The 21457-nt window shown below is 37.1% G+C and overlaps 1 protein-coding gene across 2 annotated transcripts in view; it reads left to right on the top strand.

Moving 5' to 3' along the window:
• The window catches only part of LOC136862868 (plasma membrane ascorbate-dependent reductase CYBRD1), a 118450-nt gene that overhangs the window by 10299 nt on the left and 86694 nt on the right, over nt 1–21457 (top strand). For both annotated transcript variants that reach the window (XM_067139133.2, XM_067139134.2), the window contains exon 2: nt 12037–12206. In XM_067139133.2, the coding sequence (XP_066995234.1) occupies nt 12037–12206 (170 nt within the window). The remainder of the gene's footprint in view (nt 1–12036; nt 12207–21457) is intronic.

Raw genomic sequence — 21457 nt, 5'->3', positions numbered from 1 at the left:
CTAAGTCCATAGACATCCGCTCTCTTTCATCTGACCGCTGATTGTTTTAGCAAAAGCATTACTGATACCAACTGAACACATGAATGGGAATGGGAATGGGAATACGAATAGGAAACTTTTTCTTTTACAGTTGGCTTTAAGTCGCACCAACACAGATAGGTCTTATGGCAACGATGAGATAGGAAAGGGCTAGGAGTGGGAAGGAAGCAGCCGTGGCCTTAATTTAGGTACAGTCCCACTATTTGCCTGGTGTGAAAATGGGAAACCATGGAAAACCATCTTCAGGACTGCCAACAGTGGGGTTCAAACCGAATGGGAAAGATCAATGGTGGTTTGGTGCTCAAATAAATATTCCCAAATCTGGTCTTCTGATTTAGTTTTGTCAAGTCCAGGGTATGCAGATGGGAAGTCACAAAACTCATTGTACCACTAGTCCTTATCCACGTTAACCCTTTGAGAGCTGGGTTTCTTAAGCACTGACATACCCTACAATTTAGAATTTTGCACACTCATAAATGAACTCCATTATAAATTATTGTAGAGGGATCAGAAAAACCAAACCAAACCCCATGGCACAACAGCCCCAAAGGACCTTGGCCTACCAAGCAACCGCTGTCCAACCCAAAGGCCTGCAGATTCTGAGGTGTCATGTGATCAACATGTCAAATCCTCTCAGATGGTATTCTCTGGGTTTTCTAGACTGGGGCCACCATCTCACAGTCAGATAGCTCCTCAGATAACACTAGCCTACAAAATAATACTTTTTCCTCGAGTAAAAGGTGATCTTACCTACCGGTAACTTAGGTGTGCAACGTTGTAATAATAATGTTATTTGCTTTACGCCCCACTAACCACTTTTACGGTTTTCAGAGATGCTGAGGTGCCAGAATTTACTCCCACAGGTAATAACCAGCCCACAGATCCAGGTAAAAATCCCTGACCTGCCCGGGAGTCGAACCCGGGGCCTCCGCGTAAGAGGCAGGCATACTACCACTACTGTAGAGACACATAAAACATTTTATTTAAAAAATGGTGAGGTCATGATTGAAAAAAGTGAAAAATCACAAAATCCTCATGATCAATAATGTTTTTGTTTGGTATTTCATAAAATATGGTGATGGAGTCAACATGCTGTTACAGTCTTTGCACTAATGGTCCTCTGGTTTTCTTTTTGGGCTGATTTTCGTCATTTTTAAGTAGGGAACTGTTTTCATTGAAATGAAAGGACTGTAGAATTGCTTTGTAATGATTACAGAGTATGAGCCGAAAAAATATAGGAGTGTGGATGAAAGGATCAGTAGACCGTTGCACCCGCTCATGCAGCGGTCAGTGCCAAGTTATCCCGGTAGCTCTTGATTTCTTCTCAGGGTATTCCATTTTCCGCTCATAAAATCTGTGATTTTATATATATAATTATTTTACGTGGTTTCGAATGAGAATTTGTCCGCTGGAATACGCGCCACAGGAGTACGGTATCTACACGCATAAGTTCGAACCAGTAACCAATAACTTCAAAAGAAACTCTTTCCGATTGTAGAACTAGTCAATTGCTTATTTCTATGAAACTTACAACTAGACGTTACCTGAACAGAAATTAAAACACAGTCACTTACTAAGAAAAAAATATAAGATTATTTATTGACTAAAATAATGTTTGATGTTAGATGAAGTGAAATCTGGGTAGTATTAATGTGTTAATATTTAATCATTGAAAGACTAGAGTCAGCGCTGGCTCAAATAAAATAAAATAATTAAATCTTAAAAGATGCTTACATTCTCTCATAACTAATGTTCAAATTCATATTAATACATGTCTCAATATTCGTAGCCATGTTCCGAAAAGTATTTCATTTTCACAAATTATATTCGAGATCACTGAGCAATCAAGGAATCAAATAAAATATACATTGTGAATACTGTCCCGTTAATTATTAAAATTATCCTCACAACATATAAGTCGTCATGCTGAGATAAAATAAGTGATCCGTTAACTTGAAAAACGTAATAAAATTACATGGGAAAGACTAAGATTGTAAACGCGAATCTGTTCATATTTTCACGTAATGATTTCCCAAATATACTCTTGTGTGAGTATTAAATCGTAAAAGTGTTCACCAACTTTCCATTCATAAATTAATCATTCATAGATCTGCACTCTGATTATTTGGTCACATATTTCGAGTACGCACAAGTAACAACTCACGGGCTAAGACAATACCCCCCTAAAGCCTACGACATATGGCTCCTAACTAACCATTATTATATTCTTCATATTTAAAATACTCGAATAGAAAACACATTGCATGAAAAGAAATAAACATCTAACTAAATTTTTCAAGTAGTTTCAAATCCACACACTCCTCTATTAATGGCTCAATGTGCTCTAGCGTTCTGCTCTATCTCAATACTTCATATGTATACGAGCTATTCAACTTATATGGATAGTATAGAATGAAATTATTGTAACGTCACCGCACCACGAAATATTATATGTATACTAAGTCATGAGTCTAGTAAACTGTACATTAAAGTACACTCTTATTCATAGTACCTGTTATTTACCAATGTCAGACATAAATATAACTGTCACGATACACTATTCTACCATAATGCTTGTCTATCTTACCTTAAAATGGTCATCTGCGCGATGTTCTCTCCTTGTCATATACTTTCAAATATGGCACAGAAACTCACCTTGTAATTCTAATATAACGTTATCTCGTCGAATAGCAATTCTTACACATCCCGTAGAACATAAACAAACCTCTATACTTTAACTATTCATCAATATACTCCAATAAATAATCACATTTCAACACTATTCCAAAGATACTTTAACATAACACTGGCTTTCATATAGCCGTATGCATATAGCGATTACTCCCAAAACTATATGCTAAATATACTAGAATTGCCTTGTAAAAATACGTAGTCAATAACCTTTATCTTAACACCAGTAGTACGAGTTCAATGCCCTCTTTCTATGAAGAAAGGAATACTTAATTTGACAATAATCATTGTATTGCGCAGGTACTTCGTGACGTAATCTATATTCAGGTAAGCGAGATTAATCGAAATTTCACTAGCAAATTAGACTCATTGCTTCTAGGTATTCACAAGTAACACTTCCACCTTTTATCCAAACTAGTTTCCACTGTAAGTATTCAAATGCGGTAACCTGTATATGTCATGTTAGCATTCTAATTCTACACTTCCATCTTATCTTAAAATCTTAGATATCTCACACTTCACTTTATATTACACACGCGTTCTTAATTACTCCAAAAATATCACCAAATATTCAGCACATGCCAAGTTAGATTGAGGGTGCAGATTACAAGAAACTACTCTACTAAAGAAATGTATGGACTTAGCTCGTCAGTTGCTACGTCTGATCTGGTTGTTGCTCCATCCTTCGGTTGCGGCTAGACCCTCAGATCGGATCTGGATCTCTGGTTGGATTGCACACTCATGGTCATCAGCTGGTCACATGGCTCGCCGGTCCACTCCTTCTCGTCCGGTCCTTTGGCTGGCCGGTGCTCATCCACGTCATCATGTCCACTGATTGGCCGGTCCAATCATCCACAGCTGGTCCTCTGGCTCGACGGTGCATATCCCCAGTTCAGTCCATCTTGTTAATTTAGCAGACAGTCATCATCTTGAATCTGTAGACCACGAAAAGAATTCCATTTGCGCAATAATTAGTCATGATATATTCCATATTTCAATTATTTATAGATATCGTCGAAGTTTTTCTTTGCTCTGAAAATTTCTCCGTAAAATAGTTATTAGATTTACTGCTACGGTAGTTACTATCCTCTCGTACGAAGTTATCAATATTGAAAAATGGTGAATTCCTATCCCTTCGATCGTAGAGTGGCTCCTCACTAATCCAAGTCAATCATATATCACCAAAAATTATATATATATATATATTTTTTGGCTCTTTTCTTAGCATACACCGGTGAATAATTTAATCGTATGCTATCGCCGATTATAAATAATCAATATTCTCCACAGTAGCCAAGAACATTCTTTAAATACGTAGCTCCGCTCGTTTCTGCGTCTTGTTTCTGCGAATGTTATTTCTTGAGTATTTTCTTAAACAATCCTTCCGCTGCTATATTTTTTTTAGAACAATTCAAAATGAGCCTCTACTGTTCTGCAGTGTCTTCGAAAATTATCCGTTCCGTGACGTACATAGCCTCCTATACGCTGCATTAATATGAAGTTCATTGCCTTAGTAGATCGCATGGGCCATACCTTCCTACGCCGCCATTTTGTAGCTGGTCTTCGAGATGCGAACGGGCACACCGTTATTCCTATACTTCTATTGTATGTTTGTGTGTGTGACCCTCAGTGTGATTCCTAAAATTCAATGCAGTATTTTCACAATTATATCAGTCCATTATTGTACTCAGCCTGACAGAAGAGTTCCCAGATAATTATTTTCAATGAGCTGTGCATGATACAAGTTTATGTGCCTCTTTGCAGATGGTGGTTGTAATTCTTGTTCACTATCCCTGTTCCTTCACCCTCGATTATGATAGGCCTATATTCAGGAAGGAGGTCATCATCAACTTCTTCATTCATATGGGAAAAATTAGAACTTACATCATTCATCAAAATGTTGAACACTTTCACACTCCAGTATCCAATACTAATTCAGCACAACTGTGTAAGGGGCAAGTTCATCAGCTAGCAGTTCATTCCCAAACACCGTAGATATTCACATACGGAAACTAAATTTACAGCTGTTCCCGTTAGGATATGAAATAGCGCAAGCTTCAGTAACGTAGCCCATTGAGTCGTAATTTATGTGGCACTTCCCGCAAGACACCATATATTGCGGTGTGACGCACGTTGGGTTCAGGTGTAGTTTATCTGCAACTTTTGAAACAGATCTCCACTGCAATCAAAGATTTCCCCGTTCTTCATTAAGCTGAAGGCAGGGAAGGATATGAAACAAATTGTTTTCAGAAAAGTCATAGCTTTCAGACAGATAACACTAGCCTGCAAAATAATACTTTTTTCCTCCAGTAAAAGGTTTAATAGGTGTGCTGGGTTAAAATCTGCTTTCTGTTTTACCTTATCACATCTGGATTTTCACAGTAGACTCACCATTTCCTTTAATATCTTTGATCATATTACACTAAATTCTGACACCCTAAAAAATCTGCAAGGAAATGATTCTCTAAATGAACATTAATAAAACTTGTGCTGATTTCAAATCAGCTTTCCATTTTTCTTATCACATAAGGATTTTTCACAGTACCCTAGTCATTTCCTTTAATATCATGATTTTGATCACATTTCACTAAATTTTGATACCCCTTAAAAATCTGTAAAAATTATTTAATGCATGACTGTAAATGACTTGCCAGCAGAGTAAACTTTTTTTGGGAGGTCTGACATGTTATAGATGATTGTAAATATTTCTAACACAATTAATTCAGTGCTGGAGTCCGGTTTTCTTATAGTAAACAAAAGTAATGTCATAAAAGTTTTTATCTAATAAAGCACACTGTAAAGGGGGCCGATGACCTTAGATGTTAGGCCCCTGTAAACAAGAAGCATCATCATCATCATCATCATCACCATCATCATGCACTCTAAAAATTGAAGAAAAACCTTGTACAACATAAAACAGACTACCCACATACCTCCACTTGAAGAAAAATTCCTTTTTTTTGCCTGGAATGAGGGTTGTGTTGACTGACATTTATAGCCGCGTTGTGTACTTTTTAGTGGGGGGGGGGGGAAGAGTATAAGAAAAAAGTAATTTGGATCGATTACAGTTACTCGAGAAATATTTTACTCAAATATGATTACAAATTACTTTTTCAACAAATATTCAGTAAAATTACAATTACTTTACAGAAAGTTAGTCTTAAGGAAATCACTGATTATTTTTGTTTGGGACTGAAATAATACAAAAGCTTGCAAGGAGCCAATATATTACTTCATTTTGTGTGTGTGTGTTATTGTCAGCATAAAGGCATTATGTGGTTATCATTACTAGGTGAGATTAAACATGATACCTTGGAACTTTCAAAATGATATCTTCCCATTATTTTTATTTTAGTTAAAGAATTTTAGTGTTTGAAATGATTTTCCATTTATTTTGAAAATAAATTAATTGGTTCATAAAATTCTCATCACTAATCCTCCACATCTTAAGGGGGAAAATACATCTTTTCATTTGTTGAAAAGATGCCCTCCAGGGGCACTTGAAGGAATATTTGTGTTTAATTTGAAGAGCATAAGTGGAATGTATTTGAAAGTATTGGAGAGGTAAGGAAGTATCTCATCCCCCAACATAATTCATTTTTTTCACATTTTTACTTTCATGTGATGTTATTCAGTACCGTCAACCGGGGTGAGATTGGTTCGTTATCTGTGTTTGTTTATGTTTCGATTGTGTTGAAACTGATATCTAAAATTGCAAAAAATTTAGAAAAATTCTGTTACCCATATGAAATAAACTAATATAGAAGTAATCTAATATTTAATAAACCAAGAATGTATCACACAATTTGAGATAAAGAGCCAGAAAAATGTGGGACAATCTCACCTGGAGATGGGGTGACTTTAGTCCATATTCTGAATACTCCTTTTACAGATGGATATTCCTCTCTGGAATAATGTCACCAGGTAAGATTGAATACAATCTATAATTAAATTACCCCCAAAAAATTAAGTTTATTGTACAAAACACAGAAAACAAAAGGGAAAATGTCAAAAAATGTCAATAAACTTAATTTTAAAAAGATAAAATGCTAAACACTTCTTTAAACACCAGCATGTAATGTCAAATGAACAAAAACTAAATATATTTGACACAGTTCAAAGTACCAGTAAGATCTTGTTAAAGTACTACACCCATTAAAATTCCACTTAAACAAAATAATTTAATTCTGGCACACTGAAGAATCCCCTTTTACCTAATAGTTTAGGAGGTGCAATTTTACTGATTACATTCTCCCATTTGTATTATAGGGAATCTTCTTTCTTAGGCCATTTCCAACTTTTAATAGACTTCTCCATACAGCTGACAGTAGGTCCTTTCTCATCATCAGTAGGTAGCTTCTGGATAATTCCTGGATACTCTTCTCTGTTGTAATGAACAATTACAAAGTCACTTTTCTTCAACTCTTTCTTCTGTTTGAATGTTCGTTAAGCTAGCACAACTCCTTCTTGGTGTTTGGATATTTTTTTTTGCCCATGTAATACAGTTACAAGAATGAAGTTTAGTCATGGATGCTCTCCTTTTCACCCCCACAGAATTCAAGTTCTACATTTTCCATTCTGCTCTTGTTTAAAAGATGTGGTAGGAAGCCTTAATCATATTTATTTAGTTGCACACATTACTTAACACACTCTATGGTACAGTCGAACCTCCCTTCTGCGGACACCGTTGGTTCCAAGGAAAAATGCCCGTTACGAGAGGTGTCCGCTAAAATAAGTTTGTGAAAATAATCGACCATTTTAACGGCAAAAAACAACCACCTTAAATATAAGCATACATATCTTTATTTTTATAATTCTAAGTCATTTTTGTGTTAGTATTTCATAGAGAGTTATTATAAGTGATTTTACATCATTTACAAGCATTACAGCTTTGTGAAGTAATTGTGAAGCTTCATCTGTGTAAATTTAGCACATGTTTTATTAACTGCGATATTTTCAAAAACGGGATAAAGTCTGTTAAATGGTTCCATAGTGTTCTCGCCGTACTCGCGGTCCAGCATGATACACAAATTCTTTATCTGTTCAAGCATTTTTAGTCCCTGCTTCATTGTCAGAACTTCTTGTTCTTCTTCCGCCTCACCGTCATCATCACTTTTCGTTCCTGATTCGGGCTCTGTAAAACGATAAAAAGTTTTGCTGTATTCAAAATGGTCCTTTTGTACGACTAATGAAGGTTGCTATGGATAGCTAGAAATGTTGTCATTAATGCTTTCACGGCCCGTACTTATAGATATGATATTGTATATTGTATAGCCCAAAAGCCTATACAATATCATGTCGATAGCTAGAAATATTTACGAAGTGCAGTGAATTAAATGAAAGCTGAAAATTTAGCTTTTGAGAATTAAAAACTGTCTATCACAAGAAGAAAATTAATGAGGAGTTAAGGTGCAAACAAACATGGACCTTACAATACGTGCAACACACAGTTACTGTGTAACTTGATAACACAGAAAGCTTACCGTAAAGTGCGTCCTGGAGTCGGGACTGCCAGTTGCCCTCGAGATCATCACAGCAAGGAATATTCTCTTCTTCGGCTTCAGTACCATACGTCAATCCACCTGTCGTTGCTAAAGTCTGAAGTTCATCATATTCATTTCGAACCTCTACCTCTGCTTGTTCTTCAACTGTAGAATTAACGATGCCGCATTTTGCAAAGTATTTCCTGATTGTGGTTTTGCTGACTGCATTCCAGGCTGCCTTTGTCCATGAAACTGCATCGCCAACATTGATCTTCTTTATCAAATCAAAAGCTGAGTCCGCTTCATCCATGTGTGCCACTAACGACTGTAAAACCCTCTTATGATAGTCTAATTTGAATGCTTGAATGATTACTTGGTCCAATGGCTGAAGAAGAGAAGTGGTATTGGGTGGAAGGAACAAGAGTTTTACATTTGAAAGCCGTATTTCTGAATGGCATGTAGCATTATCTAGCAATAAGATCACATTACGGTTTCTGACCTTCATCTTGGAATCCAAAGCTAGGAGCCAATTCTCGAATATTGCTGATGTCATCCATGCCTTTTTATTCGCATGCCATTTGACACCAAGACAATTTATGTCCATGTTTTTAAAGCACCTGGGTCTCAAGGATTTACCGATTATTAGAGGATTTTCCTTTTCACCGAGTGCGTTACAACAAAATATGATGGTGATTCTTTCTTTTGACATTTTCCCACCCTTGCAACTTTCATTTGGCAAAGTCAGTGACTTCTTCGGAATCGCCCTAAAGAACAGACCAGATTCATCAACATTCAAAATGTCTTCCAGTTTGTAACTACTCAAAATGTCTGGTAACCTATCTTTCCAATCCGCTACTTCAGTCACACACACATCACCAGGTTCTCCACACACTGTTTTGAAACTAACGTTATGACGTTTTCTAAAACAATCTAACCAACCTTTGCTAGCTACAAAATTCTCAACTTTCAGATTATTTGTGATTTCTCGAGCTTTTTCTTGTAACATTGGTCCACTCACACACAGTTTCTTCACTCGAGCACACTTGAACCACTCATATACCGCAACGTTCACTTCTGAAAAAACTGACTCCCGCTTTCTTTTCACTCCTCGATTCCTATTTTCCTCCCACTCCTTTAAAATTTCAGTTCTATTCTTCACGATAGTGTTTATTTGAGTTTTCCCGCAGTTGAATTATTCGGCAAGCTTTCTCACTGAAAGTCCCTTGTCACTTTCTATAATTACATTTCTTCATGCCTCGAGATCTAAATACGATCGTCTCTTGTTATTCATGTTTAACAGACAACTGAACTGCTTCGGTATTTCTGTCTCACTAATTAGCGCCTGTACTGTCTTTTCCTTCTCAAGTTGACTACCTTAGCTCGACCTTATCAGCGACAATCCAAGTTATGAATAGAATGATGCAAGAAGGGATGAAAATCACCAGGTAACTTGTGAGTCAACAGTCTCTGGCAGCATTTCTGGGCAATTAGAATTCTCGGAATAGGCCTATACACCACTAGGTAGAACTGCATTCTGATGTACACTCTCCCCCCTCACACTCGAAATAGTACAAGCATTCAAAAGGGATTTCCTTATGTCTGAAGAATGGTTTTAAAAGAAAGGATGACATGTGGTCCGGCGTAATAAATTGTCCTGCAACGTGTAAAGTGTCCGCTTAAGTCAAGTGGACGGGACAAATGGCGATGTCCGCTGTCCGGAGTTCGATTTGTCCGCTTAAATGAGGCCAGTTTAACACTTGTCTTATGGAAAATAAAATCGGTTCGGAGGGAAATTGTCCGTATAGGCAGGTGTCCACTGAATAAGGGTGTCCGTTAGGACAGGTTTGACTGTAGTATTAAAAACCTTAATACTCATATGAACTACCTCTTCCACTTAAAACCATTCTTTAAATAAATGATACAGCCACGTACTAATATTTATCCAACATTGGTCTTTGTCTTTAAAACTGCCTTCTTCTAGGAATGAATCCCTTCTGCCACCATACGTATCGTATGTCCTTTCTTTCTTAGGCCTATCTTTGTGAACCACTCAATGCCATTTTTCTGTCATTACTTTTAAACAATGAAAGGTTTAATACAATGAAGAATACAGTGTCTGAATGGGATTGGTATCAAGCACCCTCCAAAAAATCAGCACCTGGATTCAAAAGACAATAGATAATGCTGTTATTTGTTTAATGTCCCTTGAATTTTTTGTGAGGGAAGCCATGCTTCTCAGTGTCAATGCTGTTTATGTAACTCTAAAGCTTTTCAGTCTGTCAAAAACATTAATTATAACACTCTGCCATATCTGTAAAAAATATGTACACTATTATACAAAGTATGACATGTTTTATTTTACAAGAACATCCTTAGATTCTACCAAATCACTTAAAATCATGCATATCTTTGTACAATTTTGTTTACATTGCATAAACTTGTCCATGATTGTGAATTGGTGAAGTTACGAACAAGTGAGACAGATTATGATTGTGGTAGTCCTCTACTGTCACCTTAGTAACTTTGAGATAGTTTTCTGTACTTATCTAAGCTCTAGTGACTGTGTTTGGACTCCTTAATTGTTATAGATTTCAATAGATATAGGTTGTTGGAATTTTAGAATTTTTTGTGTAGAAAGTCTTCAATGCACTGGAGGCCAGTGACACAGAGTTGTCACCATGAAACATTCTTGTCACCTACCTCAATCAGGATTGAACCCACTGTCTTTGGAACAGGATAATGGCTAATGTGATTTGCAGTCAGCAAGGACAAGAGAGACACAATCCTTTTGTATTTATAACACAAAATTACTCCCATTTTTAAGAATGACAACTTAAAAAAATATAAACTTTAAGGTGTTCAAGCTCTTGAGGCACTTTCAAGTGTGAAATTACCAGTGTTCTTTCCCAGTGCGGCAGAGGGCTCATCAGTTTGATTGCCACTCCTTTCCAAAACTCTGGTGGCTAGTGCACCATCAAGAACACTACTGAAAGCCGCCTTTGTAGGACAATTCAGTAATTGAGCACTAGGGGATATACCTATCTCCACTCACACAAATCCCTGCCTTTGGCTTTTACATCAAAATTTAAGTTCCTGGAAGGAAACTATAATCAAATTTCTTTCGCACCTGCTAGCCTTCTTACTAGAGCATTTATAATCAAATTGCATCACCTGTAAGTATTAAAGTATTCAAATTCCTTAGGCTTTTTCAATTGTGAAATTACCAGGAGTCTGCCCCATTGTGGCAGTGTACTTGTCAGTTGGATTGTCAAATCTTTCCAAAATGCTGGTGGCTAATGCACAGTTCAGGCACCACAGCAAATCTCCTCTGCAGGATAATGTGCTGACATAGCACTAGGGAAGGTATATATCTCCACCTGTAAAAGGGCCTTCCTTTGGCTTTTACATATAAAAAATTAGTTCCTAGAAGTAGAACATATTTAAATTTCATTGTTTACGAATAACACATTTAAGCTCCTTAGACTTTTTCAATTGTGAAATTACCAGTATTTCAGCCCAATTTGGCAGTAGACTTGTCACTTGGATTGCCACATCTTTCCAAGGTGCTGGCAACTAGTGTGCCTTTGAGATATCACTGGTAGGACAATCCAGAGACAGCATTATATTTTAAAACAGTTTTAAGGTATGCTGAGCATTGCAGTCTTAATGGATGCTTTGCAACTGCCAGCCAAATGTATTATGCACCTTGATTTATTATAAATATGTTTTTATTTGTCAGTTTGTACCAGTTTTGTAAATATTTGACCCTGTGCATTTAATTTGTAAATTTAATGATGGACTTTTTTTATTAAAATCTTTCCAGTTAGCATTTGGCTTTTTTGTATTCCTGGTGTTGCTTCTTATGGAGGGATTGACTGCAAAATGCAGAGCTCATCTAGTACCAGTCCACAGCACTCTTGGCCTCATAGCATTCATAATGGCAGTAAGCACCTGCATCCAAGGAATCAATGAAAAATGTATTGAGAATTTTGCGTAAGTATAGCTCAACTACACTTTCCATAAGAAGCCTGGAATTACCTATGTTCGGAAAAAAAAAAATCTTGAATCTTTTAGTATGCAGTATGGTGATTAGAACTGCCATTCATTTATGATTCATGAGATATTTCTGATCTAAGTATAATATAAGTATATTCAGTGTAGAAACAAGAATCTATGTATGGCTCATTTAATCTGAACTCGAACAATTTATAATAGTATGTTGTTTTCATTGATTTGCTGCTCTGAACTTTATGTACAGTAAGCTTGTTACACTCAGCCTAATGGTAGGGAGCAGTCCAACAATGAATCGAGTTTAGGTAATTCAATTTAGTACTTAAAATTATAAATACAACATTATATATATATATATATTTTTTTGCTAGGCGCTTTACGTCGCACCGACACAGATAGTTCTTATGGCAACGATGGGATAGGAAAGGCCTAGGAGTTGGAAGGAAGCGGCCGTGGCCTTAATTAAGGTACAGCCCCAGCATTTGCCTGGTGTGAAAATGGGAAACCATGGAAAACCATATTCAGGGCTGCCGGTAGTGGGATTCAAACCTACTATCTCCCGGATGCAAGCTCACAGCCAAATTTGAAACTCATGTTAAACAAGAGTCCTGTTACATATTTTAAAACTAGCCCTATTATAACACATTCACTCATTGTCACTCACGCTGCCCGATGAGAACGTTTAGGTCCCTAGGAGTGATCAGAGTGGTTTTCTTGCCGTCTGGTGTAATTACAGCCACATGTCCATCCTGTGTATACGCATTCCGCAGTCCAAATGCGTCGCGTGCCTTATTCAAAATCCCTTTTCTTGTTGCCGTGAGGGATTCCGTGACCATGATATTTGTGCCCTTCAGTAGTTGCTTCACCCGCCAGACTTGGTCCCGCTGATGGTAATGCAGAAACTTCACAATTATTAGCCTGTTCCCAGTGGTCACTAAGTTGGCAGTCGTCTTGCGCTGGCCACCCAATCTATGACATCTATCGATACACTCCATGCCAATATCTACCTTAAGTCTGTTCTTAATGACGTCTATGACAGCCCATAGGTGTCCTCCTCAGGTGATTCCTTAACCCCATGTATCAGTAGGCAATTTCGCCTACTGTACTGGGCTGCTTCATCAGCCATCTCCTCTTGTTTATCCATCCTTTGATGGATCTCCACAATGGCCTGCTTCATGTCAGCTATCTCAGCACCCATGGAATCTCGGAAGTTCTTAAAGTCGGGGCTTAGGCTGGTGAGCAGCTCCTGGGGGTTGGCGGCACTGCTGTCTGCAGTGCGGTCGGAAGCCGTCATGGCTTCCTCCAAGCGAGCTTGAAATTCAGCCATGCGGTTCTCGTACTCTGACAACCTCTTCTCGACGTCCTTGACAGTCATTTTGACCGCTTTAAATCAAAATGTGCACTTAGTGATGACGGTTGAACACACACAAGGAATCCCAGCTGCTAGTTATCTTGATAATTAGGCAGGTAAGTGCAGAGCAAGTTTACATGTGACTGGCCATTGTCACCATCTTGCAGTGAGTTCCTGGTAGACATGATGCCAGAGGTCTAAATCTGGTGCCAATACAGAAAATATGCTTTCTTTCAGTCTTTTACTTTCCGGACTATATATATATATATACTTCCATATTGCAGATATAACCTGTAGTGGCCTCACATATCATTTGCACCAGTACACCATATTTTACCATCTTCCCAGGATTATAGGTTCTAAACCTTAGATGGCCTCTCCACGGAACTATGGCTTTATCAGGTGATATCTCCCGGGAGGGTTTTTATAAGGTCTGAAATCAATCCAGGAAATGTTGGAGAGCAGGTTTGACATTAAGAAGCCTGTCTCCTGGATCATCCTGCACTGAATTGTCAGAAAAGTACCATGCATATTTTATTTATCCCTCGCAGCTGTGACTCATCAGCTGTCAGAAAATGAGAGTCTCAGTCAAAGGATCTATGCTCCAGTAATCCCTTCAACTCTCGTTCCTTAGATATCTCATCAAAATTATGATAGCCAAAATCCACTTCATTGTATTAACTGAAATATCAGTCCATTTTAGTGTCATAAGGGATGCAAATAACCTCAGCCTTTGTAGGTGGGGTTAACTTCCAATAAGTAACCAGGTGAACCTGACCCCTACACAGCGTGTCCCCAGGTGGTGGGTAGGGGGACCCTACAGTACGTAGGGCTAGTTGAAATACCCAATACAACCTGCGGACCAACAGGTAGACCAATTCTTGGGGGCTTTAAAATATTGGGACACCCTCTCTCCAGGGGTCATAAATATGGAGGGCCCTTGCCCTGGGTTATGGGTGAAGACCTCAATGGCATCTACGGCGGAGAAGATGGACTTCAGTATGGTGGAGATGGGGAAGGGGCAAACCCGTAGTGTCTGTACTCCAGAGGAGTGGCTACACAAGCCGTCTGACTCCATGTTAAGGGCGGCCTAATTTGAACCCGGCAGAAGGTAATAAAATGCCTTTGGGAGTGGCGAACCCATCGTACAAACAGCCTATAAAATGAGTACGAGTGAATCAAGGCCTCAGAAATGCTAGGGCGTCACCCTGAAGTGACACGCATTTCCCGGTGCTCTGGGGTAACTGTGAGAAGTAGGCTACCAGACATCACAAGAAACGGTATCATCAATGTCGTGGCTTTGATTGGCAAGGTAGAAGAACTGGTAGAGTATATGGAGAAGAAAGACATAGCAATGATGAGAATAAGTGAGACAAAATGGAAGGGGAAAGGTCAAAAAGAATTGAAGAAAGAGTATAGATTATAATGGAGTGGAGGAAAGATGGTAACAAATGCTGTTGGTGTTACATTGAGAGAAGATCTAGTGCAATATGTGGACAGAATTGACCAGATCAGTGACAGTATAATTAAAGTTAGACTTGGACTTGAGAGTGGAATCAAGGACTTTATACAGGTTTATGGACCCCCATCAAGGAATGCAGATGAATGTTTAGAAGAGGTTCTAGAAGAACTGGAAAGTTGTATTGAAGACAAAGAGGTTATAATGATGGGAGACATGAATGCACATGTTGGAACAGACAGAGAGGGAAAAGAAGAGATAATTGGCCCCTATAGTTATGGAAACCATGATGAAGAAGGAGATGTGGTAATAGATTTTTGTAGAAGGAATGGATTAATTGTCGGCAATACCTGGTTTAGAAAAAAGAACTCTCAAAAAATAACTAGATATGGTTGGGGAGATAGAAAGACAAACACAATGATTGATCTTATTCTGGTGGAGAAGGAGAAATGTAGACAACTGGAAGATGTGACAGCAATGCCAAGAGCAGATTTCGAAGGAAACCATAAAGTGGTTGATAAAATAACAAAATTTAAAAAAAAAAAAAAAGGGAAAGAAAAATAAAGGGATGGAAGTTAAAAGAAAAATAAATAAGAGAAATGTTTCAAGAGGGTCTGAAGAAAAATATTCCCAAAGATGACTTGAACAGTGTGGAAGAGGAATGGACATGTTTCAGAAATGGATTTGTGAAGTGTGCAGTAAACACCCGTGGAAGACTATTAGGGAGGAAAAAGGAAAAGGAGACTCCTTGGTGGAACAGCAGGGTAAAGGAAGCAGTTAAAGAGAAACAAATGGCTTGGAGGAAGTGGATAGCCAGCAATAGTACAGAGAATAGGCAGAAATATAAAGAAGCCAAAAAGGTATGTAAGAAAATAGTACAAGATGAGAAACGGAAGAGCTGGGAAAGTTCCACAGAAACTTTACAGGAGGGTATAAAGGGAAGTATGAAGGTTTTGTATGGTTTGATGAATAGTTTTCAAAATAGGTAAGATAAAAAATTTGTAAAAACTGAAATAGGGCAGATATTGATCAAAGAGGTGACACACTAAAAAGATGGGAAGAATACTTCTCAGAATTGCTAAACATTAAATACAGTGAACAGGTGGATGAGAAGGAGCAAGAAGAAACAATGGGGAAAGAAGAAGAGCAAGAAAAGGAGATATCGATGTTAGAAATAGAGGAAGCCATACAAAAGGTGAAGAGAGGTAAAGCAGCAGGAAATGATAAAAGCAGTAGGACCAATAGGCCTACAGTGGCTGTATAGATTATTTAGAAAAATCTGGAGGAAGAAAGAGATCCCAGATGAGTGGGGAAAGGGTTTAATTATCCCGATATTATCCCGATATCCTGATATTTAAGAAAGGAATGCAATAACTACAGAGGGATCAACCTTATTGCCCACATAGTTATTTGAGAGAGTATTGGAAGGAAGACTGGGGAGGAAGCTAGAAGGAGAAATGGAAGAGGAACAGTATGGTTTGAGGAAAGACAGGTCAATGTTTGACCTGATATTTACATCTATATATACAAAATAACATGTCCTGACTGACTGACTGACTGACTGACTGACTGACTGACTGACTGACTGACTGACTGACTGACTGACTGACTGACTGACTCATCATCGTCGAGCCAAAACTACTGGACATAAAGAAAGGAAATTTTTAGGGATACATTTGTATTAGGGTGTAGGTGCTCACTAAGGGAGTATTTATTTATATTCCGTCACTAATATGAGGATATCTATATCTCAGAAACTTAAAAGTTATAGACATTAAAATTGGTATTAGGAATCTCCTTTAAGAATAAAGAAACACGTATTTTTTTGTTTTTGGAAAATCCCATTAAGAGGGGGTGAAAAGTGAGGAAAAGGGGTTGAACACCTTTTATGAGGAGACTTATATCTCAAAATCTGAAGATGTTACAGACATGAAAATTGGTGTTTAGGATCTCATTCGAAAATAAAGAAACATGTATTTTTGTGTTTTTGGATAATCTGAGGAATAGGGGGTGAACAAAAATTGAAAAAGAGGGTGAATAAAAAAAAAGACTATATCTGCAAATTATCTTAGATACGTAACATATCACAGATTTCAAAACTGGTATTTGGAATTTCCTGTAAAAGTAAAGAAACACAATTTTTTTCTGGAAATACAGTTAAGGGGAACTGGAAAAGGGGGTTAATTTTTAAAATTAGAATATCTACAGTATATTTCAAAAACAGAACATGTTGCAGACGTGAAAATTGGTATTTGGAATCTCCTTTCAAAATAAGGAAACGCGTATTCTTTTGTTTTCAGAAAAAACCTTAATGGGTGGGGGTGGGGGATGTGGAAGGATTGAAAAATTAGTTGAATTATTTGTATGAGAATATATATATATACCAAAAGTTTTTAAAATGTTACAAACATTAAAACTGGTATCTCTTTTAAAAATAAAGAAACTTTTTTGGGTGGGGGAAACCAACCTTACGGGCAGTGGGTGGAGTGAAAAAGGAGTTGAATCCTTTTCACAAGGATACTTCTATCTCAAAAACTGAAGATGTTAAAGACATGAAAATTTGTATTTGGAATTTTCTTTCAAAGTAAAGAAACACGTCATATTTTTTCTTTGGAAAATCCACTTAAGGGGTGAATTAATTGAAAAATTAGTTGAATTCTTTCTATACGGATACTTATATCTCAAAAACTAAAGATGTTACAGACGTGAAAATTAGTATTTGGAATGTCCTTTAAAAATAAAGGAACATGCATTTTTGGGGGGAAATGAACTTGGGGGTGGGGGCAGTGGAAAAGGAGTTTAATTCCTTTTTATGAGGATACATATATCTCAAAACTGAAGATGTTACAGTAGTGATAATTGGCATTTGGAAGCTCCTTTTTAAATAAAGAAGCAAGTATTTTTTGTTTTCAGAAAATTCACTTAAGTGGGGAGGGTGAGAGGAAGTGAAAAATTTAATTATTTTAATAGATTAAGGTTACACATGTGAAAATTTGTATTTTGGAATCTCCTTTAAAAATAAAGGAACACATGTTTCTGGGGTGGGGGAATCAACTTAATGGGCTGAGGTGGAAAAGGAGTTGAATTTTTTTATAAGGATACTTATATCTCAGAAACTGAAGATGTTAGAGGCATGAACATTTGTATTTTGAATGTTCTTTTAAAGCAAAGAAACACGTGTTCTTTTGTCTTTGGAAAATCCACTTAAGGGGGGTGAATGAATTGAAAAATTGATTTCTTTGTACAAGGATACTTATATCTCAAAAACAAAAACATGTTAAAGACGTGAAAATTGGTATTTGGTATCTCCTTTAAAAATAAAGGAACACACACTTTTGGGAAGGGGACAATCAAATTAACGGTTAGGAAGTGTGGGGGTGAAAAGGGAGTTGAATTTCTTTTATGAGGATACTTATATCTCAAAACTGAAGATGTTACAGATGTGAAAATTAGTATTTGGAATCTCCTTTAAAATTAAAGAAACACCCATTTGTTTTTTCAGAAAATTGACGTAAGGGGCGTGGTGTGGAAATAAGTAAATAAGGAGTTGAAATATGTTTATGAGGATGCTTTATCTTAAAAACTGAAGCCTTTACAGGTGCAAAAGTTGATAGTTTGAATTTCCTTTCAAACTTAAGATACACATATTTTTTGTTTTCGTAAAGTCCACTTAAGGCAGGAGAGGGGTGGAAGGAAGTGGTATATTAATAAAATATGTAATATATTTCATGAAGTATTGAGCAGTAGGATTTATTTCAATGCACTACCACAAGGATACAGCAAAGGATTAAAACGATTAGTAGAAATGTTTTGAATATAACTTCATATAAACTCAATTTTAAAATGTATACATGTGTACACTTTTGTACATATATGCATTTCCACTGCGCTGAATACTTTTTGAATAAGTGAATTGGCATTTCATTGCTAGAAACAAAATACAAATTAATAATTGAATAACACCATTCTTTCTTGAAAATTGCAAGTATCTTATATCACCTGGGACCAGTCCATAAGACGTACGCAGATGTTGAACAAGTTGTATCTTGTTATCACCTGGGTGACTGTTGCGTTCCAAAGAGAAGTTTATTTGAATTAATTGATTTCTTCATATGAGGATACTTATATCTCAAAAACTAAACATGTTAAAGTGTGAAAATTGGTATTTGGAATATCCTTTAAAAATAAAAAACACACACTTTTGGGGAGGGAGGAAACAACTTTACAAGTAGGAACGGGGGGTGAAAATGGAGTTTGAATTACTTTAATGAGTATAGTTAAATCACAAAATCTGAAGATGTTACAGATGTGAAAATTAGTATTTGGATTTTCCTTTAAAAATGAAGAAATACGCATTTGTTTCTTTTAGAAATATCAATGTAAAGGGTGTGGGTTTGAAAATAAGTGAATAAGGAGTTGAAGTATGTTTATAAGGATAGTTTATCTTAAAAACTGAAGCTGTTACAGACGTGGAAGTTGGTATTTTGATTTCCTTTCAAAATAAAGAAACACACATTTTTTGTTTTCTGAAAGCCCACTTAATGTGGGAGAGGGTGGAAAGAAGTGAAGAAGAAGGACATTTATCTCAAAAACTGAAGGTGTTACAGACGTGCAGACATGAAAATTGGTATTTGGAATCTCCATAAAAAATAATGAAACACAGATTTTTTTGTTTTTGGAAAATCCATTTAAGGGGCTGAAAAGAATCAGAAAATTGGTTGAATTTTTTAAAATGAGTACCGGTATATCTATATTATATGTCAAAAACTTAACATGTTAGAGACAAGAAACTTGGTATTTGGAAAGTCCTTTAAAAATACAGGAACCTGTACCTTTTTGTTTTTGGAGAAGGCTCTTAACAGGGGCTGAAGAGAAGTGAAAAGTAGTTGAATTATTTTTTATGAGGATACTTATATCTTAAAAATGAAAGATGTTACAGGCATGAAAATTTGTATTTGGAATCTCCTTTAAAAATAAAGAAACATGTATTTTTGTTTTTGGAAAATACACTTAGATGGGGGTGAGTGTGGGGGAAGGACTGATCAAAGGGTTGAATTCTTTTTATGGGGATATTTATGTGTATCTCAAAAACTGAAGGTGCTATAGATGTGGGAATAGGTGTTTGGAATCTTCTTTAAAAATAAATAAACATGTATTTATTTTTTCGACTTAAGACATGACTGTTTCTCACATGTACAGTTCTAAGTTGCATTGTCGTATTAGCCCCAAAAGGTAATACCAAAAACATGGTTTACAAAGAATTTCTGGGGTAAATGAATCTCAATTTTTGGGTGAGATTTTATGCTTTAGGAATTTTCAGATAATGTCTTAGTACAATGCCGAGGAATGATTACTTTGATCAAATTACAAACTCCACATGAGCGAAGCTGCGGGTAATTGCTAGTTCACGTATAAAACTTGTCATTCTGTTAGCAAGTAAGTATTTTCCTTTTCAGGTAATGCTGTTACTGTTTTCCTTTTCAGGTATTTTCTAGTACTGGTATTTATTACTTTTTCAATAGCATTGACAGACTGAAAAACTTAGGTGTCATATTATAATTTAAACATCTGAGAGGAGTTAATTGTACTGATTCAAATGATAGGTACTATGAAATTTAGTGGTTTTCTCACAGTAAAAAAACTTCAAATACTGTTGCAAAGTAACTCATACTGTCCAAATATACACTATGTGATCAAAAGTATCCGGACACCCCCAAAAACATACGTTTTTCATCTTAGGTGCATTGTGCTGCCACCTACTGCCAGGTACTCCATAGCAGCGACCTCAGTAGTCATTAGACATCATGAGAGAGCAGAATGGGGTGCTCCGCAGAACTCACGGATGTGGTCAGGTGATTGGGTGTCACTTGTCTCAGAAGTCTGTACGCGAGATTTCCACAGTTCTAAACATCCCTTGATCCACAGTTTCCGATGTGATAGTGAAGTGGAAACATTAAGGGACATGTACAGCACGAAAGCGTACAGGCTGACCACATCTGTTGACTGACAGAGACCACCGACAGTTGAAGAGGGTCGTAAAGTGTAATGGGCAGGCGTCTATTCAGACCATCACACAGGAATTCAATTCCAAACTGCATCAGGATCCACTCCAAGTACTATAACAGTTCAGCGGGAGGTGAGACAACTCGGATTTCATGGTTGAGTGGCTGCCCATAAGCCACACATCACGCAGGTTGATGCCAAACGATGCATCGCTTGGTGTAAGCATTGGACGATTGAACAGTGGAAAAACATTGTGTGGAGTGACGAATCACAGTACACAATGTTGCAATTAAATGGCAGGGTGTGGGTATGGCGAACGCCCGGTGAACGTCATCTGCCAGCGTGTGTAGTGCCAACAGTAAAATTCAGAGGCGGAGGTGTTATGGTGTGGTCGTGCTTTTCATGGAGGGGGCTTGCACC

This window comes from Anabrus simplex, chromosome 2 (genome assembly GCF_040414725.1).
Source record: "Anabrus simplex isolate iqAnaSimp1 chromosome 2, ASM4041472v1, whole genome shotgun sequence".
In the NCBI taxonomy this organism is placed as follows: domain Eukaryota; kingdom Metazoa; phylum Arthropoda; class Insecta; order Orthoptera; family Tettigoniidae; genus Anabrus; species Anabrus simplex.
This window is presented reverse-complemented; position numbering and strand designations above follow the sequence as displayed.